This window comes from Tenrec ecaudatus, chromosome 17 (genome assembly GCF_050624435.1).
Source record: "Tenrec ecaudatus isolate mTenEca1 chromosome 17, mTenEca1.hap1, whole genome shotgun sequence".
NCBI classification, from domain to species: Eukaryota; Metazoa; Chordata; class Mammalia; order Afrosoricida; family Tenrecidae; genus Tenrec; species Tenrec ecaudatus.
Window position 1 is genome coordinate 19,055,147 of NC_134546.1, and position 26,316 is coordinate 19,081,462.

The 26,316-nt window shown below is 40.1% G+C and overlaps 1 protein-coding gene across 1 annotated transcript in view; it reads left to right on the forward strand.

The window, feature by feature from the left end:
* BABAM2 (BRISC and BRCA1 A complex member 2) overlaps positions 1 to 26,316 on the forward strand; it is a 547,594-nt gene that overhangs the window by 195,899 nt on the left and 325,379 nt on the right. The window contains exon 6 of the mRNA XM_075535418.1: positions 18,898 to 18,972. Within this exon, the coding sequence (XP_075391533.1) occupies positions 18,898 to 18,972 (75 nt within the window). The remainder of the gene's footprint in view (positions 1 to 18,897; positions 18,973 to 26,316) is intronic.

The window sequence follows — 26,316 nt, forward strand, 5'->3', positions numbered from 1 at the left end:
TTTGAAGAGGTAGCTATTGTTAAAGACTACAGAATTAAGATTGAAAATGATTTGTGTGGGCTAGAATGCTTCACCAAATTAACAAGATACAATTCAATAAGTCTATGCCAGCATAAGACTGATGTACATTTATGGAAAGTTGACTATGCCAAGTTTGGGGTAAATAAAGAAGAGTACTAGGCATAACTTTTGCTCCCGAGCCTGTTAAAATTGAGAACACGGGGTGGGGTGGGGTGGGGAGGGATGTGGAGTGGAGACCCAAAGCCCATCTGTAGACAGTTGGACATCCCTTACAGAAGGGTCACAAGGAAGAGACGAGTCAGTCAGGGTGCAGTATAGCACTGATTAAACATACAGCTTTCCTCTAGTTCTTTAATGCTTCCTCCCCCCACTATCATGACCTCAAATCGGATTAGACCAGAGCATTCGCACTGCTACAGATAAGAGCCCGCAACACAGGGAATCCAAGATACATAAACCCCTCAGGGCCAACTATGAGAATAGAAATACCAGGAGGATAAGGGGAAGGTGGGGGAAGGAAGGTAGATTTAATCACAAGGACTGACATATAAACCCCTCCCAGGGGGATGAACAACAGAAAACTGGGTGAAGGGTGATAGAGAATGATGTAAGATATGAAAATAGTAATCTATAACTTATCAAGGGTTCATGAGGGAGGGATGGTAGGAGAGGGAGGGTGAAAATAAGCAGCTGATATCAAGGACTCAAATAGAAAGAAAATACTTTGAAAATGATTATGGCAATATATGTACAAATGTACTCAACACAATGGATAAATGTATGGATTGTGATAAGAGGTATAAGAGCCCCGAATAAAAAATATTTAGTATTTAATTAAAAAATAAATTTAAAAACTAGAGAACAGACAATACGTGTTTTTTGAAAAGCAAAATGCAATAGTGGATAAAGTCCCAAATAGACAATGTGCACTGTGGAAGAAAGAGATGGATGGAGGAGGCACGCACTAAGGAGAGGAGGGAGTAAGGAAAGTCTTTGCAGATGCCCTGGAGCAGACCTGGGCCCCGGAGGAAGGTAGAGAGGCGGTCACTGGGCCTCGTGGTTGGGGACGAGTTTAGGAGCACAGTTGACGTGAAAGAGAAAATGCAAGCACGTTATATGACCGCGTTAGCGATCATTAAGTCGCATCCTGGGGCATGAGGACATTTTGGAATAAACCCTTTATTAAATTAAAAAAATATGCATATACTCGCTAAATAAAACATGTGTAGATCCATGTTATTTTGTTTCTTCTGAGTACTTTATCTGCTAAATGCTTTCTAGAATGAGTATAAGACTATGCATAGTTATTAATACTTTTGGATCATAAAATTCTGCATTAGCGAGGATGGAAGCTGCTTGCGTTCACCGTTGTCATGATTCAAGTTTTCTTTCTCTCACAATGTTTACAATCTTCATCTTCCAGTTCTATTCTGAAAGGAGGAGGCTCTTAAAAACCTGAGGTGCTGTTTGCATTTAATTCAGCGGGCACCAGGAAGAGTTAATGCCAGGTAGATGAAGGAACAGGCTCTGATCTCCTATCGCCTGCTCGTTTGGAATAGAGTGCGCTACCTCTCAACCCCCACATGCTCACTCTTCTCTTTCAAACACCCATTTAGGTTTCTTCCAGTCTATATTTGAAAATAAACATTTAAAAATCAAACCAAACCAAACAGGAACAATGAAAACCCCATGCTGATAGCTACTTCTTTGTCTTTGGCTTTTTTGAAGTTTATTTTATTACTTTGTCCCTCTCCTTTAATCACACGCTATGGGTTTTGAACATTATATTCCTGTCTATGATGGTTTTATAATACTTAATAAACATGAGTATTTTTAATAAGAAAGAACAGGTAATACATGAATATAATGTTGAGAATGAACACCTATTACATGCCTGCCTATTCAGAGTACTTCTAAGGTGTGTTTACTGTTAGATTTTCAAACTTCTCATTTTAAAATAATTATAAATTCACAAGTGGTCCACTATACCCCTCCCCCAGTTTCCCATCATGGCTGTGCTTCCTGTAATTAAAGCGCAATCTAGAAACGAGGCAATGGACTTCAGGACAGTCAGTGAGGAGAACTATGTGCTGTTTTATCGTGTGTGGGTTCCTTTAACGACATCTGGGATCACGATACAGAGTTGTTCATCAGCACAGAGCTCCTCCGGCTGTCCCCTGGAGCACAGTGAATTTTTAAATGATTGGAATTTTAGAAATTATTCATTCCTGCTCAAGAACATAAGCTATGTTTAAAAAGGGTGATAGCAACATGTGTACAAATGTGGGCGACTCAATGGATGTATGTATGGATTATGATAAGAGCTGTACGAGCCCCGATAAAATGATTTTTTAAAAAAAGATTCATTCTAGCAAGGTAAGCCAGAGGTATAAAAACAATCCGTACTGCTTTGACATAGGATGTCAAAATTAGGGCAGAGCTTACATTTTCTTAGTGGCTAAAACTTAAGGCTTAATTTTTTATTCTTTGTAGCAGTTGTCCTGTCCTTGCATCTGAAGAACCACTGCTTGTTCACTGTCACAATACATAGCAAATATATTTGTGAATGTTTTCTTTTTCTTTTGTTTCATTTCATAGAACTCAGTTTATCATGCCCAAATATACAAGAGTAAGAAAACATATTGCTAGTAGGATTCTAATTCCTATATGTACAGTTTTATTCTAAACAAAACGTTTTAAAATGTCTGATATCAGTAGGTGGCTCCAAACAAGTTTTCTCAGTGATATACTTGTCTTGGTTTCTTTAGGGTACCGAAACAAAAACAAAGAGGCTCATTCTGAACAGTACCTGTTTTGACCACCTTTTTGTTCAGCTGGGGGCTCTGCTAGCAGAGTGGGCAGCTCACGAGATGATGGTAACTGTGTATTTGAGATTCCAGAGGGATCTCTTGAGAATTTCTCTTGAAAAGCACAGGATGATCATGGGGCTTATGAAGATGTTTTAAGAAAATGAAAGATTGCTTTCGTAAGAACAAAGTCAGGAGAGTTGCTCAGAGGAATTCTTTTTTATCATATCTACACACCTACTTATTCTTCTCAGTAGCAAGGGCTGTCCTCTGAAAATCTGGTTAGAAACCTTAACCCAGCCACTCAACATCCCTGATCTTGTCTTCTCAGACTCTGTCGTGTTTTTTGAACTCAAAGAACATTCGCAAGGACACCATTTACATCCCCAGTGGATACCACACCACCCTATTGACAAGGTGAAAAATGTACCAATTTGGGTCCCTACGAGTCAGACTGGACTGAAGTTACAGCTCAGGGAGAGGTGTGCATCTGATCCGAGCACATAGGAGTAAACGAAGAGGGGAGGAGAGAGAGTGGAACACATCCTGGCCCATCCTTACCCAGGGACGACATTCCTGCTCAGAGAAGCCAGTGCACAGAGAGGACCGACCATAGGGCTGGCCCCACCATGAGACTCATACTGTATCACTCATTTGTATATGTGAGGCTACTTCTGGAATGTTGGTGTGCTTTGGCCCGTCTCCCTGGCAACTAGCATAGGGAACACCCCTTGTACAATATTCTTGGTATGAAAGGAATCTACAGGTCTTCAAAGGACTAACTGACTTAGGATTTTTAAAGCTTTCTTTCCATGTAATAACAAGATGAAGAATTCATTATTGGAAGAGTTTTGCAAAACATCACACATTCTCTCCCCCACTGCCCCCATTCTAATTTTAAGGACCATGCATATGAATTTTTTAAAAGCATTTCTTAGTTTTTCAATTATTTTCAATGATGTTATAGAATTTCTAATGTATTTACTATAAAGGTTGATCAGGTTTAGGGAGGTTTGTAAACTAAACAGAATTCTTCATTGAACATTTGGAATGGTGTTGAGAGTCAAATTGGTCTCTTGATGAGTGACTGGCTTATAATATATAAATCTTGAAACTTTTGGTGCCTATTTCTCTCTTTTATTTAGAGCATATTGGTTTCCGTAATGAAACCCATGTAGATAAGACCACACCTGTTTACCATGTCTTGCCCCTATACAAATGGAAGGGTGTGGGCTGCGGTGGAAATGATGTTTAATGTTTCTAGACCAATATAGCTATTGATTTCTGTACAATGCCAACTCAATTCTGCACAGATGGGATAATTTTCTGAAGTTGACAGCACAGTTAAAGTTCCCCCAAATTTATATTCGATAATATGTAAAATATAAAGTTACACACACTATAAATTTACACACACACATACACACGGCTCTGTGTGTGTGAAATGTGTGTAAACACCAGTGACAGTGTTACACATCAATAGCAGCAAGTACTTTTCCAGATTCTGCCGTCAGTCACCTGAACAAAAATGTGGAGACGGCCAGCACGCTCTCGTCAAGGTGTCCCTTTCTTTTCTCATCTAGTCGGAAGAGGCAGAAATGGATACACAGAAGGACAGAAACGCGAGGTTGTAGAGACAGAAAAAGTCCATGAGATGCCCCAAATCCTTTTAAGAAATGATCTGTTATTTGCTTACGTTCGTTTGAATTGGATGCTGTCCAGTGAAACTATGAGTTCTGACTAAATCATGTGTCGAACATCCTTTGATGATCTCTTTCACAGCATTTATCACATTGTAATGTTTGGGGTTTTTTCCCTTAAAAAGACATTGAGTTCCTTCAAGAAAGGACTATATTTTGTTTTGTGTGATTGGTTGGTTACCTACTCTATTACTTTCAGTGTAGGTGGTCAATATGTTTTGGATGAATACTGAATCGTGAGCATCTCATTATATAAGGGGCCTGAGTGAGTTATTGTGCCAACCTGCCCGATAAATAAATGTGGGGTTAATTGAAGGGTGGAGGGATCAATGGCCAAGTGAGCTTCGCCTTTGGCGTTCTCTGGTCTCTTGTTTTGTGATGGTCGCACCAGGGTGCAGCTGCCTTAGCCAGTTCCCTGCTTCAGCTAGCAAGGCTGACTGCCTGCAAGACATCCCCAAGGAGAAGCCACATGGACCTACCCCGATGCAGCCCTGGGTGCTGGAGCAGCCATGTGGAGACCCCTGCCAGTGCTGAGATGCGTACACATTCGCTGATTCGGCTTTCTTCCTGCAGTCAGCATCATTGTGTCTGATTTGTGAGCTGTAGGAGGGCTTTGTGCACTGGTGTTGGACATATGGGTTAATAGGTTAATGTGGACTTGTGGGCCTGGGCAGCACTGGATTGGGATGTTTTCTTAATGTGCACTTAACCTTTATATAAAACTCTCTCTTATACATGAGTTGCTGTGGATTTGTTTCTCTAAAGTATCCATACTAATACAGGGGCTTCAAAAAAGTTTATGGAAAATTTCATTGTCTCATAATTCCATTTTCTCCATGAACTCTTTGAAGCCCTTTTGAACACACTTTTAATCTTAAATTACTTACTTAATTTTTAATGGCTAATATATTAATATTGTTCAAAAATAAATACCAAGGTATTTGCCAAGTATCAAGTTTTTTCTCATAATAATCTAATCAATTAATGGAATTATGATAGTTTTCTGCTGTTACAGAAAGCATTGTAACAATCTTGTTTATATGTCATTTGGTATATATTCAACTACTGTATTTTTAGCCCATTAGATAATGTGCACATTAATATAACATATAGTGCTTACTAGAAATTAATGTGCAGTGGGGTTGTGTGGTTTGAAAAAGCTGTTTATGTGTTATTTGCGTAAAATAAGGTACATCTGTAAAACAAATGACTAGAAGTGGAATTTGTGGATGAAAGGTTATATGTGTATAATTTTATCACCAAACTACTTTCTGTGAAGTTGAGACTGATTTACTAATCCAGCAGTAGTTTGTGAGTGTAAGAGTAGCTGCCTTCTCTGTAATCTCGTTCACAGTGTGTTAACCTATCTGTAGCTTTCTGTCAAGTTCTACCTCGTGTGGCCAAGCAGCTCCTGTTGGACTAACACTATTAGACTATACACAGGACAGAATGTAAAATCATCTGTCAGAAGCCACTGGAAAATGATACTGGATAAAAGTTGATACTTAGATAAAGGAACTCACTGGCTTTTAGCCTAAGGTAGACCTCAGTTGAGTTGCTGAATGGTTAACATTCATAAAGCACTGGTTTGGAGAGCTAGAGAACAGAATGTAAGCAAGATGACTACAGCATTGGAAAAAGGACCAGACCTATCCCAGAAAAGAGAGGGAAGGTATGTGATTCTGTAGAGATCATGTACCCAAGCGTCTGACTCCCGAACCAGCACCTTATGGCACTCAGCAAATGGTAAATTAGCAAAACTATTTTTGGATTTTGAAATTTCAGTACAACCAAAACAATTCCCACTAAATTTTACAAATCAGTACAATAATGGAATCAATTCTCAATGTTCAGGATATAGTCCAAGTGATCAGACATGTGACTAAGCAATGCAACTCATACTCAAGAAAAAGGCAGTCAATGGACATGACCCTAAGAAGGTCTACATAATTGGAATTAAAAATCAAGGTGTGTAAAGCACCTGATACATCCATCAAGGAAAATAGATTAATAATGGATAAAAATTATAAAAGATCAGGAGCTATAGTCTCAAGGGAAAATTTTAGAACTAAGAAGTACAATTTATGAAATTTTAAATTCACAGTATGTATTTAACTAAACCCTATGGAAATGATTTTTTAAAAATCAATGACATTGAAGATAGATCAATATAAATTATCCAATCTTAAAGGCATGATTTTTTTCAGCCCCTCTCAAATACATGTGAAAGCTGCACAGTGAATAAGCAGCAGTGAAAAGTTGATGTCTTTGAATCCTGGTGTTGATGAAGACTCCTGAATATATTATGGATTGTCAGAGGAACAAAGAAATCTGTCTTAGAAGATGTACAGCCAGAACGCTCCTTAGAAGCAAGGATTGTGAGACTTTGTCTCACGTCCTTTGGCTGTGTAATTAGGAGGGACCAGTTACTGAAGGAGAGCACCATGTGTGGTTAAATAGAACATGAAAACGAAGATCTTCAATGAAATGGATTGACTAAGGGGCTGCAACGATGGTCTTAAACACTGCCACAATTGTAAGATGGTGGAGGGTAGTTGGTTTGTTCACTTGCACATGGGGTCACTATGAATTGGAACTTACTTAATTACATTGGGTAAGCATTGGACTGTGAGATAGTTTATTGTGCCAGCCTGGCCGATAAACACAAGTGGGATTAATTGAAGGGTGGAGAGATAAATGGCTAGGTGAGCCTCACCTTTCTTGTCTCTCGCTCTTTGATCATCGGACCAGTGTGCAGCTGCCTTGCTTGTTCTGTGCCTCAATTTAAAGGCTACACTAACTGTGGGACTCCTAGCCTGTGGACTGTGTCACTGTAAATTGAGGTCCTTTTAAGACCACATGAATGAAATTTACATCTCCAGAGCTGAGGACTGATAATTGGTGACCTGCCTTGGTGTTTGCTGCCTGTGCTGGGATAGCCTAGCTCTCTCTCTACAGAGGACTACCTGATGGCCCTCAAGACTTGAAGGACTACAGTGTCTCACAACTCTCTCACGGGAGTGATCACACTAATCCATGTGTACTGCTTTATAATGTAACTGTTCATTTCTGTATTATATATCAACCCGTTTATAACTTAACTGTTCACTTCTTATATATCTATCTGTTTATAATTTAACTATTCATTTCTTGTGTTATATATCTATCTTTATAAATATATACATATATAAAATTATCAGCAATCTAGTTTTATCTCTCTAGAGAACCCTGTCTAACACAGACTGCTAACCCCATAGTTAGTAGTTCAAATCCACCAGCCACTCCTTCCAAGAAAGATGAAGCTATCAGCTATCATAAAAATTTACAGCCTCCCCACCAAGCCCCAAGGATGATATTCCTGCTCAGAGCAGCCAATGCACAAAGAGGACCATAGGACTGGCCTCATCACAAGACATGACATCCCTCACTGACTCATAGCTCTTCGAGGGGTGCAGGAATTGTGCCCGATCTGATCCCACTACTCTGGGGTGAAGCTCTAAGGGGGTGCAACAGAGCAGCAAGAGGAGCAAAGCAATAAAGTCCCTGGGGAATACCAAAAATAGACTTTGGGGCCAGGGCGGAAAACACTCCTAAAGATCAGCAAACAGACTTAGAACTATTTATAGGCTTTTCTTTTTTTTGTCGTGGATTTTTTTGTTGTGTTTTGTTTTGCTCTTTTTGTGTATGCATATTATTGTCTCTGCATGTTTATCTGGATAAGATAGGTGGGATAAACAATCCGGAGGAGAAAATAACGGGGCCAACAGTTCGGGGGGGGGGGGTGGGACACAGGAGAGTGAGAGGTAGGGAAAAGGAAGTGGGTGTTAACAAACATAGGGGCAAGGGAACAAGTGATCTAAAATCGATGGCAAGTAGAGCATAGAATGCCTGGGAGGACTTGATCAAGGGCAATGTAACTGAGAGGAATTACTGAAACCCGAATGAAGGCCGAACATGATCGTGGGACAAGAGAAAAGTAAAAGGAAATAGAGGAAATAACTAGGAGGCAAAGGGCATTTATAGAGGTCTAAGTACAGGCATGTACATATGTAAATATATTTTTATATAATGATAGGGAAATCTATCTATGTACATATATTTACAGGTTTAGTATTAAGGTAGCCAACTGATGTTGGGCCTCTACTCAAGTACTCCCTCAATGCAAGAACACTTTGTTTTAATAACCTGGAATTCATGTTGCTCACCTTTCCGACACGATTCCTGAAGACAAATTGGATGCATAAGCAAATGTGGTGAAGAAACCTAATGGTGCTTGGCTATCAAAAGATATAGCATCTGGGGTCTGAAAAGCTTGAAGATAAACAAGTGGGCATATAGCTGAGAAGCAACAAAGCCCACATGGAAGCACACTAACCTAGGTGATCATGAGGTGTCGATTGGACCAGGTATCAGGCATAAAGAAATCATATCAATGTGAATGAGGGGGAGTGCAGAGTGGAGACCCAAAACTCATGTGTAGATAATTGGACACCCCTTCCCAGAAGAATCACAAAGAAGAGACGAGCCAGTCAGGGTGCAATATAGCACCAATGAAACATACAAACTTTCCTCTAGTTCTTTTTTTTTAAAAAATTGTTTTATTAGGGGCTCATACAACTCTTAGCACAATCCATACATACATCAATTGTGTAAAGCACATTTGTACATTCATTGCCCTCATCATTCTCAAAACATTTGCTTTCCACTTAAGCCCCTGGCATTTCCTCATTTTTCCCCTTTCCCTGCTCCCCTGTCCCTCATGAACCCTTGATAATTTATAAATTATAATTTTGTCATATCTTGCCCTGTCCAAGGTCTCCCTTCACCCACTTTTCTGTTGTCCGTCCACCAGGAAGAAGGTCACATGTAGATCCTTGTAATCAGTTCCCCCTTTCCAATCTACCCTTCCTCTACTCTCCCAGTATCGCCACTCACACCACTGGCCCTGAAGGGATTATCTGTCCTAGATTCCCTGTGTTTCCAGTTCCTATCTGTACCAGTGTACATCCTCTGGTCTAGCCAGACTTGCAAATCAAGGTGGAATTGGGATCATGATAGTGGGGGGGGGGGGTCAGGGGAAGGAAGCATTTAAGAACTCGAGGAAAGTTGTAATTTTCATCATTGCTGCATCGCATCCTGACTGGCTCGTCTCCTCCCCAAGACCCTTCTGTAAGGGGATGTCCAGTGGCCTCCTCTAGTTCTTTAAAGCTTTCTCCTCCCACTATCATGACCCCAATTCTACCTTACAAATCCAGCTAGACCAGAGAATTGGTACAGGTAGGAACTGGAAACACAGGGAATCCAGGACAGATAAGCCCTTCAGGACCAATAATGAGAGTTAAGGATACCAGGAGGATAAGGGTAAGGTGGGAGGAGGAAGAGGAAACCGATCACAATGATCTACATATAATCCCTTCCCAGGGGGATGGACAACAGAAAGGTGGGTGAAGGGAGAGATCGGTCAATGTAAGACATGAAAAAATAATCATTTATAAATTATCAAGGGCTCATGAGAGAGGGAGGGTGCGAAGGGAGGGAAAACATGAGCTGTTACCAAGGGCTCAAGTAGAAAGCCAATGTTTTGAGAATTATGCAAAAAATGTACAAATGTGCTTGACACATGGATGTATATATGGATTGTGATAAGAGTTGTATGAGTTCCCAATAAAATGATTAAAAACATGATAGCCTCAGAAGTGCAATATAGGGTTGCTTTGAGTTGGAATCAATCAATGCCAGTGGATTTGGATTTTGGTTTGGAACAACACCAACAAGTTTGGAGAAAATAGAGACTGTGACCTATTTTTGTTTTGTTTTTCTTTCCAATAGAAGATTTTATATATAATCAAGTTTATCACTTGTGTACTTTATGGATTCTGAATTGGAGTTATAAAGAAATCATTTATTTCATGTTTATAAAGGCATTTGTCATTATTTTCTTCTTTATGGTTTCAACTTTTGCATTCAAATCCTTTATCCAATTGAACTTTATCTCGATGTTTGATATGAAATATGGCCGTGACACTCACTTCTTTCTAGATGTCTACCCCGTTGTCCCAACACCATCAATCACCTATTCAGTGTACTTGAGACTATTTCTGGGCTTTTTGTTGGTGGTGGTTTTATTAGACAGTTTTCTAGCTGTACTACACTGCTGTAATTATACAATTACAATGGGATCTTTACTATCTGATATTGCTAGGTTCTCTCATTGCTTTTCTTCCTGTATTTTCTGGCTGGTTTTGATTGCTTAATTTTCAAGAGACTCTTGCCTTGGTTTTTAAAGCAGTTCCTTCAAAGGAAGCCGTAGATGGGTTAGGTCTCAGGTTGTAATTTATAGGAGTATTTAATTTTATTACATTTGACTCATCCACTATCATTCTCCTTGGGAGGAGGCCATGCCTTTTACCCATTATATTTATAGTTCTACCATAGTATAAAGTAAAGAATAAAGGAATACATATGGAAGCTTGAGGTTGAGCTCTGTGACTCTCAGTGAGTAACTATAGGCAGAATTTGCCAGTTCTGGGCCTCAAGTGTTTCATTTCTTCTGTGATAAGTAACACATCTTAGAAACCATTTTACAAAGTTCAAGGATAATGCAAAATTTCTCAGCTGATCGGCTTTCCTTTTCATGGGCGATGGACACTCATGCATTTGTCAGGGAACAATTTCTGCACACAGCCTGTTGGTTGTTAGAATCCACTTGAAGAATTACCTTAGCAGATTATTACCCATCTAAAGTTATAGTCACTCATCATCGCCTCTTAGCTGTTCATTATCCAAGTGTTCAGGGCAGCCAATATCAGGTAAACATTTGTTGATAAGATAACATTATCTAAGAAGTGATATGAAACCTGGGTTTAGAATATATTCTGCCCAACATGCTTACCTATATCTTCTAAAACAGAGGTTCTCAACCTGTGGGTTGCGACTCCTTTGGGGTTCAAATAACCCTTTCTCAGGGATCACCTAAGACCATTGGAAAACACATATTTCCAATGGTCTTAGGAACCCTGACACTACTCCTCTATATGTCTCCAGGTGGGTCCGCCCACATGTAGATATGCCCACATATGAGTACCCGGAATGGAGACTGTTACTCATGCTACACTATGCTTCTAGACAAAATTTCATTTATTTGTAATTAGAAATAAGTTTCTAATTACAAATATCACAATATATATGACATTCTTTTTGTGATTAATCACTGTGGTTTAATTATGTTCAATTTGTAACAATGAAAATACACCCTACATATCAGATATTTACATTATGATTCATAACAATAGCAAAATTACAGTTATGAAGTAGCAAGGAAAATAATTTTATGGCTGGGGGTCACCACCGCATGAGGACCTGTATGGAAGGAAGGTGAGAAGCACTGCGCTACAAGATCAGAACACAGCTGTTATTACCGTAAGAAAAGCTGGTTGCCAGGTGAAAACTTATACCTACTCAGTGACCCAAACCTAGAGCCACTGTAACTTGGAAAAAGGAACGGCTCATGTATTCACAGTGACTGCTAGGGAAATTGCCATTAAGACAATTGTCTGAAAGATTAGTGTACAGGTCATAAGGAAAGTCATTGGCAGTACTGAAAGTTGAATTAATGGCTACTCATTTCTAATGTTTCCATTGCTGCTAGATAAAACTGTTAGGTCTTTGATTAAAAAATTCTTTCAATAGCAAAATAGAGAATGCATGGTTATCTTGTAAGTTGTAGATGCATCCTAAGTGCTTTTTTATTGTACCCAAGTGACCAGATTTACTTCAGTCTCAAGTTTTCTTTTATGATGAATGTGGTTATATAAAGCAGTCTGTAATTGGTAAACATAAATTTATATTAGCCCTGTGATCAACAACTTTTATCATCCATTTAGTTCTGTAAATCAGCCTGTTGCCAATAAACTATTTTTTATTAGTTCTAAGGTCAACATTTTGAGAAGGGATATAGTAGGGATTTTCTGGCATTTAAAAAAGAATTGTCTAAAATAGCTGTGAATAAAAATATATTGTACAAACTAAAATGGGGGCAAAACAGCTAAAATGCAGTATGTGGACTAAAATAGTTAGCAGTTCAAATGATCCCAAGTACTAACTATGTAATTATCTTTCCAACTACCTTATATGTACAAGAGTTCTTTTATTACTATTGTCCCACATTTCAACCTTTTTTTTTCTCTTCAAAACGGTATGACACATTGACTTTAATAGACGAGAAGTTTGGATATTGCCATTCTAGCCCAGATTTACATTTACTCCCCCGGCCACAGATAGAATCGGTTCCAGCTCATAGTGACCCCAAAGGACGGAGTAGAACTGTCCTTAGGATTTCTGAGACTGGAACTTTTCATAGGAGCAGGAGCCTCGTCTTCTCCTTCAGAGGGATGGGTGGGTTTAAACTGCCACATTTGTGCTTAGCAACTCAATGCTTAGCCCACACGATCATCAAAACTCCTTACGTTTTATACTAGTAGATGCAGATGACTGCTTATTGATGAGATGTTCCCCCTACAAATTAAAATGAAAAAATGCATTAAGTTTGGTTTATCATTGTCTAACTGCCTATGCACCCTCATCTATTCCCATCATGCCTAAACATTTTTTTAACTTTCCAATTTATCTCATAATTTAATATTTTATTGCAACTTAGGTGGCAGCTTACGTTTTTTGGTCAACATTGTATTCTAAAGTCTAAACTACTAATTAAATCCCCCCTTTGCTCCTTGGTTTTCTTTCTCCCTCCTGTGGATCACCATTATCCACTACATTCAGGTCAACACCCTTCAACCTTCTAGCCAAGGGGCATAAAACTGTGGCTTGTGGTATGTGACTCTTTCAGCATGTACATGACGCTCTGAAGTAAAATTGAAAAAAATTAAAGGATATTATTCAGAGCATGGTGATTTCATTTGTTTGTAAAAGTATATTTATGGCTTTCAAATAATTTTCTAAATTTTTGTAAGGGATGGAATTAGCTCTTCTGTCTCAAAAGTGTGCTGACCCGTGGCCTAGTCATCGCTTTAGGAAACTGCAGAGTCTCCTCTTCCCTTAGGTATGAAAGTCTCTATCTTGCTTGTCTGTATGTTTTCTTTTTCTTCCTTATGACCTGTGGCCACATAGAATATTTGTCCTTTTGTGACTGGATCAGGATGATGTTCTACAGGTCCATCCATGTCATGAGATGCTTCATGATTTTCTTTTTTTAAAAACCATACAGATTAGTCCATTGTTTATATGTACCAGAGTTTCTTTAGTCATTCTTCTACTGATAGGGCTTTAGGTTGTTTCCAGCATTTTGCTTTGGGGAACAAGTACTGTGCTGAACACGGGTACATACGTCTGTCTGAGTTGCCTCATTTCTTTTGGAAGGATGACTAGATCGTATGGACGTTCTCCTCCCAGTTGGCTTGGGATAATGCCATACCACTTTCCACATTGGTGTACATATTAATAGTCCCACTGGCCATGTGTAAGGATTCCCTTCTGTCTGGCGTTTTTTGGTTTTTAACTCGGTTGTCGTCATTGGTGTAAGGTGGAATCTCATCATTGCTTTGATTTGCATTTCTTGGATGGCTAGTGATTGTGAGCATTTTTCCACGTTTGTTGGCCATTTGGGTGCTGTCTTTGGTGAAATGCCTGCTCATGCCCTTCGTTTACTTTTTAATTGGATTATTTGTCTTTTTCTTAATGAGGTATTGGGATTTTCTAAAAAGATTTGGACATGAGCCCATTGTGGTGTTGTCAAAGCTTTGCTTCTAGTCTGTGTGTTCTAACTACTCTTTCAATGAAGTCCTTTGATGCATACTAGTGTCTTATTTTTCATAGGTCCCAGTCATCTATTTTGTCGTTTGCTGTGTGTTTCCTTTGTACATTTGGTGTAGTGTTCTGTGCCCTTCAGTAGGGCCCCTGAGTTATCCGTCTTTTCTCCTGGATGATCGCTAGAGTTCTAGGATGTACATGGAGGTCTTTGACTCATTTGCATTTGTTCATGGGTGAGGTCTGGGGCCTGTTGCCATCATGCTTTTTAAAGATCTGTTCCAACCGTTCCAGCAGTCCCTGGAGAATATGTATAGTAACCATGTCAGGGCGCACTGATTTGATCCTTGGCTTTACTCAACTGGCTGCATTTAGTGATTGTTGCACATCGTACTGGGTACTGGAAATCCCCCACACTCGAGATGAGCGTGTCAGAGTGATCTGCATCGGGAATTCGTGCTTGCTCCACTAGTGCTAGGCTCTTGGCTAGCCCTTGAATGTAGAGGCTTCAGAAAGTGTGTGGGAAAGCAAAATGAAAAGAGACTAATGATATTAAACAAAATTTTGGAAGCCATTTCTACTTGTTTCTTTGTCTGATTTCCACCCTCAGGCCCCTGATTCTACATGGCTTGCTTGCTTACTTTGTTTCCTAAGTGTTACCTAGATTTCCTATAAAGGAATTAGTTCTTCCTTATTTGAGGTTTTCAGGCAAAGGAATATCATCATCTGATGGTTGAAGTGGTTGATGAAAATAAACCACAGCTGAACAAAGGGCTGAAGTAGTTAGGACGTCACTGTAATAATCCAGACTGAAGAGAATGGCAGCTCGAACCAAGGTATTGGTGAGGATGGGATAAGAAGTGTTTGACCTCAGCATATATTTTGAAAGTCGTCATTAGCATTTGCTGACCCCGTGAATGTGTGGCCAAGAGATAGGCGTTACGGATAAGCCTTCGGTTTGGGTATGAGAAACAGAGCACCAAGGTCATTTACTGAAATGAGATTAAATACAGCAGGAAGAGTCCAAGAAGCAGGAATGTGGTTTTGGTAGTTGGCTAAATGAAACTTGAATTAGGAAAAGGTCAGGGATGGAGACTTAAATGTGGGAGTTATCTGCATATAACTGTTATGTGCAGATAAAGTCATGGATCTAGAGACGGGATCCCCTGGGCCTGACAGAAAAGAGGGTTTAGGATAGGGGAGAACTGAGAGAAGGCCAGTGGGGCAAAGAAGAACCAAAGTAAGTGGGACTTTAGAGATCAAGTGCAGAATGTTACATGTCAGCTCTGCCAAAATGCTGCTGATAGGTGAGGCTGAGAAATGAGCATTGGAGTTGGATTTAATAATAAGAAGGTCACTGGTGGACTGGAGAGGTTAGGGAGCGAATAATTAAAGGGGAAATATGGACTTCAAATATAGACTAATTCCTTCTAGGAGATTATTTTAAAGTGGAACGGAAAAATAAGATGGACACTTAAGGAGGAGGAGTCAAAGAAGACTTAAAAACTTTTAATTTAATTATTTCCTTTTAAATTTAATTATTCCCTCAAGGGTTAGATTTTGAGCAGGCTGCACATGCTGATGTTCCATCCTTAGTACTCATGGCAACCCCAGTGTAACAGAATGAAATGTTGGGGACTCAGCAACTAGCAACCGCAAGCTTGAGTAAGCTGGGCTGTAAACATTGGCATTGCCTGAGACTGCCCAAGGCCCAGTGGTTCCTGTGACCTTCAGTGGATGGCTTGCCTCAGCTTTAATCCTGGATGTCTACTGGATTCTCTTATTTCCGTCTTTTCTGCCCAGGCTTGGACTTGTGGTGAAGAGGTGCTCTGTTCTTAGCCAGAGATTTATGTAAGTTTAAAGATGTTGTAAACCGTAAAACAACAAAAAACACTATTAGTTATCCTTGTTATCTCCTGAGTTCAAGGTTGATATTTCTGTCTGGATTTTCAAAGCTTTAAATCAGAGTTCTGAATTTAAGGCCAGGCCCTTGAGGGTGTTTGTACCAAGGGATGGTGACTGCTGTCCATTCAGCTGTGAGAAGTGTACATGCATGTGCCCATCCGATAAAAATGTTTGTAAAAGCTTGCTGTATTTAAAATTGTGCTTTAGATCATTTGCATTGCTAACTTTATCCTTTTTAAATGGAAGACAAGACAGTGAAGATACCGGGGACTCTAACAGTCAAAATATAAAATGGATAGACATTCCCTCTCTAGAGTAGTTCAAGATGAGCCACGAAATTCTTTGTTTAAACAGAATGCCATAGCGGAGCCAATATGTCAAGAACCCAAACTGAGGACTATATGCCAATAAATCTGCTTTAAGAAACAAAATAAAACAAAACAAAACCCCAAACTACACATTTGCAAAGAGATGACTGCTAACTTAGCACTCATCTTTGTTGGCATCTAGATGTCCTTGAATGCCTGACGTCTCTACAAGGGCTAGTTGGGAAATCCCTCCTGTAGATTGTGACCAAAAAACCTCCAAAACTCAAACAAACAAAAAAGTGATGCTTGTATCCGTTCGTCATAAAAATGAAGTGAGGATATTGTATATGTGTGTGTAATATATATAGTTATAAAACCTTTCTCTTTTGAAAAATAGAAGCTTACGTGCACAGCTTAATTAAATGTATTAAATTGCCAGCGTTTGTACTTCTCTGCTGCTGTGGAGGCAAGTCCATGGTGGATGTTACTGAAAGTTATTAGTGACTTGATGCTGCTAAGAAACTCTGAAGAGATCAGAACATGACTTGGAGGACTTGCTGTGGGTACCATGACGTGGGTACAGTTGACCTCCATATGTGCCTCTAGACGCAAGGTGAAGGGTGGTTCTAGGTATCGTCACGCTGGTGGGGTGAAAATATTAGTGAAGTGGTCTGAATGCTTAAGTCAAATGAATCAAAGGAGCGCATTCACCTCCCTTGTGTGAATTTTTTTTATCATCATCATACATTTATGTATTCTTAATATACATTTAAGAAACAAATGTTACTCTTACTGCATTATAATTTTATTGTACTTTTAAAATGTAGGTTTTAAAAAATTCAAATTGTACTTTTTAAATTTAATAAATCTTTTTATTGGGGCTCATACAACTCCCATCACAGTCCACACATACATCAATTGAGTAAAGCACCCTTATACATTCGTTGCCCTCGTCATTCCCAAAATTCACCCTCCACTTGGGTTCCTGGAATCAGCTCTGTTTCCCTTTTTTCCCCCTCCCCCTCCCTCTCCGCTCCCCCCTTCCCCCTGGTCCCTTAATAGTTTATAAATAATTATTTTATCTTATCTTACACTGCCCGGCGTCTCCCCTCACCCACCTTCCCATTGCCCATCCCCCAGAGAGGAGGTTACACATAGATCCCCAAGATCGGTTCTCCCTTTCTATACACCCTTCCCTCCCGGTGTCACCACTTCCACCGCTGGTCCTGAGGGGTTCATCCGTCCTAGATTCCCTGTGTTTCCAGATCCCTACTGCACCGCTGTGCATCCTCTGGTCTAACCAGGTCTTCAAGGTAGAATTGGGGTCATGATAATTGGGAGGGGAGGAAGTGTTCAAGAACTAGAGGAAGGTTTTGAGTTTCATTGTTGTTACACTGAACCCTGAGTGACTCATCTCCTCCCCACTACCCCTCTGCAAGGGATGTCCACCTGTCTACAGATGGGCACTGGGTCCCCATCACGCACTCCCCCTCAATCACGGTGATGTGATTCTCACCCCACCCCACCCCCGCCTTTGTTGTTTGAGACCTGGTCTCCTCTGCCCTTCACAATCACCTATGTTGGTGTACTACTTCCGTGTGGGCTTTGTTGCTTCTGGGCTAGATGGCCGCTTGTTTACTTTCAAGCCTTTAAGTCCCCGGATGCTATATCTCTCAATAGGCGGTCACCATCAGCCTTCTTCACCACACTTGCTTATGCACACATTCGTCTTCAGTGTTTATGTGGGGAAGGTGATCACACAATGATTGTTTTTGTTCCTTGGTGTCTGCTACCTGATCCATTCAACATCTTGTATTCGCTTAGGCTGTGTGCTTCTTCTCTGTGGGCTTTGTTGCTTCTGAGCTAGATGGCCGCTTGTTTGCCTTCAAGCCTTTAAGACCCCAGACGCTATATCTTTTTGATAGCCTGGCACCATCAGCTTCACCACGTTTGCTTATACACACGTCTGTCTTCAGTGATCATGTCAGGAAGGTGGATATCATAGAATGACCGTTTAGCTGGGCAAGGTGCTATTGTATTGAGGAAGTGTGCGTGAGGAGGCCCAATGTCCACCTGCTACCCTACTACTGAACCTACAAATATATGTCCATAGGTCTATTTCCCCTATATTCATAAATATCTTCTTAATATACATTTAATAAACAAATGTTACTATTACTGCATTATAATTTTATTGTACATTTAAAATGCAGATTTTAAAAAATTCAAATTGTGCTTTTTTAGTAACTAATCATTTTTTCCCTGATCTTCTCCGATCTTCTTTTCTTGTCTGAGATTGTCAGGACACTCATGTGGTTGAACTTGTGTCCTGGGCTGCAATCGCCACTTCACATCGATTTTCATTTTAATTTTGTTATACCTTTCTTTCTGCAGACTGGTGAGTTTTCGGCTCGTTTTCTTCTGAAGCTGCCAGTGGATTTCACCAACATTCCCACATACCTTCTCAAGGTAAGGGTACTTGATGATCATTATGATAATATAAATGAGCATTTGAATTTATAATGTAATCCTGAATATTTGTAAGAATTGGTAGGCTATTATTTTTATCAGATGATGCATTCTTTTAAAAATATTTATTACATGAAGATTTATTCAGTTATTTTGTTACCTAAAAAGTTAAAATAATCCTCTGTTTTCCTTTTAAATTGTGAATTAGACATTTACATATCTGATCATTATTTTTGTACTCAAGTTCTTAAACAGCTTAGCAAACCTCCTAGTGGCTTGCCCTGTTTCCCTTCCCTGTTTTTTTCTCAGTCTCCTCTTGTAGTAAGGACATTATCTTTCCCTTTCCCTAGTAACACCTGATTTCCTGTCGCTTCTCCTTCCATCTCTGGTAACCACCAAAGTGTTTCTTTTTGTATGAAAACCGTTTCTTGATTAAAAAAAAAAATCCTTTAGCGATTGACCAAGTCACTCAGCATACTGTCCACCAAATTCATCCATGTAATAAAGTGCTTCACAGCTTCATCTTTGGTTTTTCATGATATGTAGTATTCCTGAAATCATACGCTTGAAAGTCATTTAGAAGTGAACTTTCTTTGTAAGATAAAATTAGCATAAGTAAATTAAACCTTGGAAAACTCACTTATATAATAATTGTATTGCGATGAAAGATGCATAGAAATTGGTTAATATGCACTCTTTCTTTAAGTGGGATTTTATATTAGCCATGCTACACTCTAGGGCAGGGGCCTGCACACTGCAGCTTGCAAAGCCATATGTGGTGCTGAAATAAAATTAAAAATCTATGATCATTTCAATTATAACATTACTTGTAACTTTTCCTTCTTTGTAAAAATAGATTTATGGCTTTTAAATAATTTTGAAAAATTGTTGTGAGGGCCAGGATTGACTTTTCCATCTCAAAAGTTTGCCTACCTCTACTCTAGAGCATCTCCTTTTCTTAATTATAGCAGTAGTTGACCTCAACACCTGCAGACTTGGATTGCCCGAAGGGACTCACAATCTACTTAACCTAGTATGTGGTATTTAAAAGAAAAGAAGGAAAGAAGAAACAAATGTCCATGAAGTGTGCCCTGGGAAGCACCTAGTGTGGGCAAATGTGTTGCAGACAAGCGGTGGGATCCAAGTGACGAGGGCATGACTCGAGTCAGAGACAGTTTGGGGAGCAAGCTCTGAACAGGAAGCCTTAAGAGTATAATCAAACGTGAGGCCTTTACAGCTAATGACATTAGTCTGCTGGGTTTTGGTCTAGTTTGGGACCTGTGACTTTTTCGCCTTCTATTTTTCCCCCTTTTTGATGGCAAATGTCTATACTGTGTCTGTTTCACCATTTTAGTTTGGAAGTAGATAACTTGTATTCAAGGTTTTACAGGTCTACCGATATGGGGGAAGTTTGCCTCAGTAAACAAAGAATTAGCTCTATAATTTTAATAAGATTGGTACTATATTATACATGAAAATGTTATTTATTTACTCAATGATATTCCCCCCCGCCCCACCCAAAGTTAACCCTGAAAAGTATTCAAAGGTTTTACACACACACACACACACACACACACACACACACACACACACACTTACACCTACTATCTATTTTGGTTTCATTTCTTTTAAAGTGTTTATTTTAGAGACGATGGACTCTGCTTCCAAACCTCACACTGAGGTTGTTACCTTAAGATTTATATAATTAATATCATATGCAAAATCCTGCATTTGTTTGGTTGTAGGTCTCTATCTCAGTGCTTTGATCTAAGTCACCACTCTTCGTGTCGTGTTGTTGTTGTTAGGTGCCCTTGCGTAGGCTCTGACCCATAGTGACCGACCCTCGCACACCTGAAGGAAACAGCGCACGGCCCTGCGCCCTCCTCACAGTGTTCCTAGGCCTGTGTGTATTGGTGCAGCCACTGTGTCCGTCCATCTGATCAAGGGGCTTGACTTTCCTTTTTTAACACCTCTCCACTTTACCAAACATAATGCCTTTCTCCAAAGACCCCTGACAATGTTGTCCCCTGACAATATGCCCCAAACATGTGAGACGAACCCTCCATCTTTGCTTCTAAGGAGCACTCTGACCATACTTCTTCCTGTGCAGATCAGTTGGCCCTTTAGCAGTCCGTGGTACTTCCAGTGTTCTCCAAGACCACAATTGAAATGCATCGATTCATCTGTGCTCTTCCTTCTTCAGTGTCTAGCTTTCACATGCATCTGATGCAATGCAGAAGACCATGGCTTGGGTCAGGTGCCCCTTTGTCCTGAAATTAGCATCCTTGCTCTCCAGTACTCGAAAGAGCTCTTCTGCAGCAGATTTGCCTAGGGCAGCATGTCTTTTGAGCTCCTGACTGCTGCTTCCAGGAACATCGATTGCGGATCCAAGCAGGACAGAATCATTGACAGCTTCGATCTTTTCTCCATTGACCGTGATGCTTCCTATTGGCCCAGTTGTGAGGATTTCGATCTTGCTGACATTGAGTTGTAGTCCACACTCAAGGCTACAATCCTTGATCTTCATCAGCAAGGGCTTCGAGCCCGCCTCACTTTCAGCACCAAAGTTGTGTCATCGGCATATCGCAGGTGTTCATAAGCCTTCCTCCAATCCTGAGGCCGCACTCTTCTTCATGTACTCCTGCTTCTCTGATGATTTGCTCAGCATATAGATTGCACAAGTATGGTGAAAGATACAACCCTGACACACATCTTTCCTGATTTTAAACCATGCAAGACTCTCTTGTTCTTTTTGCACAATTGCCTCTTGATCCATGTACAAATTCCGTAGGAGCACAATGCAGTGCTCTGGAATTCCCATTTTTCTCAATGTTATCCAAAGTTTATTATGTTCCACAAAGTCAAATGCCTTTGCAAAGTCCATGAAACACAAGTAAGCATCTTTCTGGTATTTCTGCTTTGACCCAAGATCCATCTGAATCAGCAGTGGGATCCCTTGTTCCATGTCCTCTTCTGAATCTGGCCTGCACTTCGGCAGCTCTGTGTCAATGTGCTGTTGACACCATTGTTGGATGATCTTCAGTAACATTTTAGTACTGTGTGATGTCAGTGATAATGTTCGATAGTTTGAGCATTCTGTTGGGTCACCTTTCTTTGGAATGGGCAAAAATATGGGTCTTTTCCATGCAGTTGGTCAGCTAGCTGTCTCCAAATTTCCTGGCATAGATGAGTGAGTACTTTGGGTGCTCCGTCAGCTTCCTGAAACATTGCAGTGGGTATTCCGTCAATTCCTGGAGCCTTGTTTTTGGTTACTGCATTTAGGGTAGCATGAACTTCTTCCTTCAGCACCATTGGTTCTTGCTCCTGTGCTATTTTCTGAAACGAGGGACTGTCGACTAGTTCTTTTTTGTACGGTGACGCTGTGTGTTCTTTCCCTCTTCTCTTGATGCTCCCCGCATCATTCAGTACTTTCCCTCTAGAATCTTGCAGAATTGTAATTCAAGCCTAGAGTTTTTTCTTGACTTCTTTTAGCTTGAGATATCCTGAGCATGTTCTTACCTTTTGGTTTTCTTTTAAAAAAATCATTTTATTGGGGGTTTGTACAACTCTTATCAAATTCATCCATTGTGTCAAGCACATCTGTATATTTATTGCTGTCATCATTCTCAAAACCTTTTCTTTCTATTTGATCCCTTGGCATCAGTTCATTTTTTTCTCCTCCTCCCACCCTCCCTCCTTCATGAACCCTTGGTAATTTATTAATGTTTTTTTCATGCCTTACACTGACAAGTGTCTCCCTTCACCCACTTTTCTGTTGTCCATACCCCTCGGAGGGGTTCTGTACATATCATTGTGATTGATTCCCCCGTCTCCCCTCACCTTTTCTTTCCCCATCTGGCATGGCTACTGAGGGGTTTGTCTGTCTTGGATTCCCTGTGTTTCCAGCTCTTATCGTTACTTGTGTACATGCTCTGGTCTAGCCAGATTTGTAAGGAAGCATTGGGGTCATGATACTGAGGAAGCATTCAAGAACTAGTGGAAAGTTGTATGTTTTATTGGTGCTATACTGCACCCTGACTGGCTTGTTCTTCCCCATGACCCTTCTGTAAGGGGATGTCCAATTGCCTACACATGAGTTTTGGGTCTCCACTCTGCACACCCCCTCATTCACAATGATAAGACTTTTTTGTTCTGGGTCTTTGATGTCTGATACCTGGTCCTGTTGACACCTCAAGATAACACAGGCTGGTCTGCTTCTTCCATGTGAGCTTTGTTGCTTCTCATCTAGATGGTCACTTGTTTATCATCAAGCCTTTAAGACCCCTTTTGCTATATCTTTTGATAGCTGGACCCCATCAGCTTTCTTCAACATATTTGCTTGTGCACCGCTTTGTCTTTAGCGATTGATTATGTTGGGAAGGTGAGCATCATGGAATGCCGGGTTAAAAGAACAAAGTGTTCTTGCGTTGAGGAAATACTTGAGTAGAGGCCCAATGTCTATCTGCTATCTTAATACTAAACCTATAAATATATGTACATAGATCTATTTCCCTATCGTTATATAAAAATATATTTACATGTGTACATGCCTGTATTAAGACCTCTATATGCCCTTTTGGTTTTCTAATTCTAGGTCCTTGCACATTCATTATACCATTGGCTTTTTCTTCTTGAGCTGGCCTTTGAAATTTTCTCGTGAGCTCCTTGGCTTCATCCTTTCTTCCATTTGCTTTAGCTATTCTATGATTAAGAGCAAGTTTCAGAGTCTCTTCTGACATCTACTTTGATCTTTTCTTTCTTTCCTGTCTTTTTAATGACCTTTATGAATAATGACCGTTTAATGACCTCTTCATGACTAATGGTCTGATGTCCTCCCACAGCCCATCAGGTCTCCGTCATTAGTGTTCGGTGAGTCACATCTGTTCTTGAGGTGCCCTCCAAATCCAGTCAGATAGACTCAAGGTTGTATTTTGCCTCTCCTGGACTTGTTTTCATTTTCTTCATCGTCAGCTTACAGATGAGCAATTGATGGCCTGTACCACAGGCTCCCTGGTCTGGTTGTAGCTGCTGGTAATGAGCTTTTCCGCAGATGGGGACGATTTGATTTCTGTGGATTCCACCTGGAGAAGTCCATGCGTGAAGTTGCCTTTTGTGTTGGTGAGGAAAGACACTTGCTGTGAATAAGGTGTTGGTTTCACGGAATTCTGTTATGTCATCTCTAGCTTCATTTCTGTCATGAAGTCCATGTTTTCCAACTACTGTGCCTTCCTCTTCGGTTCCAACTTTTGCATTCCAATCACAAATATCTATCAGTGCATCTTGATTGCATGTTTGATAAATTTTTAACTGAAATCACTGGTAGAATCCTTTAATTTCTTCATCACTAGCTTATGTGGTTGGTTCATAAAGTTGAATAGTAGTTGTATTGATTGGATTTCATTGAAGGCAGATAGATATAATCTGATCACAGATTGTATATACTGTATGATGGATTTAGCAAGATCTGAATGCCTTACCATTTCTCTTTATTGTCTTATTCCCAGCAGAGTAAACAATTTGATTTTCTGATTCAAAATGGCCAATGCCCATCTGTTTTAACTCATTAGTGCATAGGATTTTGATCTTCATGCATTCCATTTTGGTTTTGACGCCTTTCAATTTTCCTAAATTCATACATTGTACATTCCAAGTTCTGCTCAGTGGAAAGTTTTTGCAGCTGTTGTTCTTTACCTGCAGTTTTTCCCCATTGGCAAATGAAGATTCTGAAGTTTCCACCCCCACAGGTTTTACCTGACTCGCTTCATCCTGGTGCACTCCCCTCCACAAAGTCATCTTCTCTTGAGTCACATCTGAGTTCCTTCGGACCTGAGAGGCCCATCTAACTGGCAATATCTCTAACAATGGTCTCTTTCTTTTATTCAGGCTCTTGGTATTTGAAAATGCTTCAAAATAAGGTTTTCAGCGGCTTCTTCCTCTGAAGTGGCAAGCCAATCATCCTTTGTTGTCTGTTCTTAGTGCGGCAGCTCTGCTGGACACTTGTGCACCTGGCCGTCAGCTTGTTGCACTGTGGTTTGTGTGTGGCTGCGATGCTGGGAGCCGTGTCGCAGGCATTTCTAATGCCAGCAGGCTGCTTTGACCACAGCATGCGTCTCCATTTCTGTAGTATACATTTTTATTGTCTTCTCATTTGGCCGGACTTTGTTGTGAAACACGTTTTACTTCTCTCTGTAAAAGTTCTCATGGATACCATTTCCCCTGAGTTCATATTTTTAGTGTTGGATGAATCTTGGTAGATGTTATTCTACTGTCTAGTGATACTTAGCCTTGTTTAGAAAGAAGTTGAAGGCTGCCAGGTTTTACCTACAATAGTTGGCTTGCTTTTTCTGCTTGGGTGGCTGAACAATTTTTGTTTTTCATTTCTCCTTTAAACCTGTGTCTCATTCAAACATATTTAGGAATTATATTTTAAAGGCTTCATCATTCTGCATTGATATTTCTTATTATATGTTGCATTCTTCATTGATAAGCAAATTTAGTTCTCTTAATTTAGAAAATGTTTTTTATAGTGTATCTCAGAAAATGTATAAATATTTATTATACTCGATCTCAGTAAACATTTAGTTATGTAGTCCTGCTATTAGCAGAAACACCACCAGTGGATCACTTTACCAAATAGACTTTCATTCCCTTGCATTTCAGGAAGCTATAGCTCCCAGTTCACAGTGCCAGCTAGTGGGAAGCATTCTTTCTGTGCCTCCTTTCAACCTGTGTGGGCTCGTGTCCTTTGAAGGTTTCCATGTGTCTGGACATCAGTCTTTTCCTGGGCCTCGGAGACTCTCAACACAGGGACCTTAGGCTCAAAGGAGGCACTCAATTTCTTTTCTTGTTGGTAGTCAGACCCCTCCTCTGCTCGCTTTACTGTCCTTTTATCTCTTGTGAGATAAAAGTTGGTGCAGGCCGTACCCCAGGGACCCACAGATCAGAGCTGTGCCCAGAGCTATGGTGTTGCATTTTGACCTAATGCCCTCACACCTGATTGGCTGGTCATATTAGATAATATCATAGGGAATGACTACATAATTATGTGCATACTCACTTCACTTTTAGCTATTTGTTAGATTGATAAGTAATAAATCAAAAGTGCCTTCCTGCTTATCACTGAATAACATTCCATTGTGAGGAAGTAAGTTCTACTTATCCATTTATCGCTTGATGGACATTTGATTTGTTTCTGTTTTTTGACTATTCTGAACATTGGTGTGTACAGTGCTGCTATTTCTTAACTGTTTCCTCTCAGTTCCTACTTGCATAATAACTGGAATGATTTTAAAAATCACATTCCTGGTCTTTTCTGTTCAGTACCCTTTGATGGGCTCTCATTTC